The sequence below is a fragment of the Miscanthus floridulus genome, chromosome 4, assembly GCF_019320115.1.
Source record: "Miscanthus floridulus cultivar M001 chromosome 4, ASM1932011v1, whole genome shotgun sequence".
NCBI lineage: Eukaryota > Viridiplantae > Streptophyta > Magnoliopsida > Poales > Poaceae > Miscanthus > Miscanthus floridulus.
The window spans coordinates 47,127,068-47,129,096 of NC_089583.1; the positions used below are offsets into that span (position 1 = coordinate 47,127,068).

Sequence of the window (2,029 nt, forward strand, 5' to 3'; positions counted from 1 at the left end):
GATTTTGAGTTCTGACATCCATCAACCGAACACTAGTGTGTAAAGTTCTATTTTTCCTCCACAGTTCGACTTCTGCTCAACATTGGAGCTACTCTAAGTCATCGATTTTTTTACAAAAAAAAAAGCAAAAAAATATTGTTTAAATCTTCATGTTTTTGCTATTTCTCTTATTTATGCATGGCATGTTTGGTTGGCGCTCTAGCATGGGGCCTGCACCCAGACAAGGAGCTGCCTAGCACTAGCAGGTTGCATTTTAGTGTAATAATCTATAAACCATGAACGTCCTAAATTCTAATCTCCATTCACATCACATCATGCAATCTAGAGACTTGCATTGATAAATAAGAAGCATTTTATTTGACCTGGCTGGCACGTCCCCAGGCCAGACAGGAACTCAAGAACATGCGTGGAATTCTCCACGGAACTAGCAGTTGTTACCCACACACGCTTCATTTCTTGGGGGGAGCTAAGCCTGCCTTGAGCTTCTGGATGGTGGCCACATCGGTCTTGAAGGACTTGGCCAGCACGTTGTCGTCGATGTTGCTGGCGCCGAACAGGGTCGACGGGAGGGACACGAGCCCGGGGGCGGCGCTCCCGAGCGCCGCGAGCGCGGTGGCGGGCTTGTCCCCCTGGTTGAACTGCCAGTGCACGGTGCCCTTGGGGAACACGAACATGTCGCCGGCGGCCAGGTCCTGGGTGTAGAGCTTGCCGGCGGTGTCGACGAAGCCGACGGAGAGCGCGCCGTCGACGACGAGCAGCAGCTCGGCGGCCCGCGGGTGGGTGTGCGTGGGGTTCACCGACCCGCCCGCCGGGAACATGAGCAGCACGTACGAGACGCTCTGACCGTTGAGCGCCGGGAACTCCGCCATCGTGGCCTTGATCGCCGTGAAGTTGGGCACAGGCGTGGTCATGTTCCTGGCCGCGCGGAACCCCGTGTACGTGAAGAAGGCGCCGGTGATGGCCCCGGCGTTCGCGTCCGCCGGGACGATGTAGTCGGTCAGGATGTCTGGGTCGCCGGCGAGGGCGGCCAGTGGAGCTGAGACTGAGAGCGCCACCAGCACGATGGTGTAGGTGTAGCTGAGCCTCACCATTTTTTGTGTCAGCTGTCTTGCCTGAATTAAGCTAGCTTAGTGCTGCTGCTTGGAAGGTAAATGAGGACGTGTGATTTGGTGATCGAGGCTGCGCAATTTATAGTCAGGTTTCGTGGCTTGGAAACGGAGGAACCAAGAAATCAAGTTTGTCTCTTGTGGCATAACTTGCAGGTGCATAGAGAGTAACGAACAGCTCTTGACAACGATCGATCCAGTCATCACTCACAGCTAGCAGCATGCTTCTTCCATTGGATGTATCTGGCATCAGAATTGCATATACTCAACTCACTGAAAAATGGTGCTAAGCACAGACATTCGCACTTTGGTGAACTTTTGAAGGATTTCTTTGGTACATCAAGACACTTGGGATTTTCGACTTCGTTGCTGTTGCTCCTCTTCTGTCTAGATCAACATACCATAGAGATGGATGGACATGGCTGTAGAGCTGTATGACACCAATTTTTTTTTTCTTGAATGAAACAGATCCATTAGCTCAGCTTACACTCTGTCACCTATGTATGTAAATCAGCCTCGATTGTTAGAGAAGACGTGACTTAAAGCAACAACCGGAAAGCATCGAAGTGTAATGTAATCAGTCCTTATCTACTATACAAAGAAATTGGTGTAATTTGTAAAATTCAACGCCTTAAAGGTGGGTTATGACCAATAAAATTCAGGTGGCGATCCCCCCCCCGCGCGTTGAACTTAAAAAAAATGGAAAGCACGCCCATTCAAATGACGCACAGGTCACCAGCACAAACATAATGTGATAAAACTTTACCCCACGTCAAGATATATATTAGACTACCAACATGACATTAATTAATGGTGTAACCTAAAAACATACAGCAAATATTAAGGTCAGTGCTAATATTCAATTAGTTGTCTTCGAGAAATAATATCATTTTTTTAGGAGAACACAGGGGGGCGAAAAGTCC

At 49.0% G+C, this 2,029-nt stretch overlaps 1 protein-coding gene across 1 annotated transcript; it reads right to left on the reverse strand.

The window, feature by feature from the left end:
• Positions 1-425: 425 nt before the first annotated feature.
• Positions 426-1,127, reverse strand: LOC136551474 (germin-like protein 9-3). The gene has a single exon (XM_066543022.1). The coding sequence runs from the start codon at positions 1,089-1,091 to the stop codon at positions 450-452; it is 642 nt and encodes a 213-aa protein (XP_066399119.1). The 5' UTR covers positions 1,092-1,127; the 3' UTR covers positions 426-449.
• Positions 1,128-2,029: the final 902 nt, after the last annotated feature.

What these genes read in the sequence shown, in the direction of transcription:
- LOC136551474 (XM_066543022.1), bottom strand. Translation starts at nt 1,091, where the DNA reads ATGGTGAGGCTCAGCTACACCTACACCATCGTGCTGGTGGCGCTCTCA.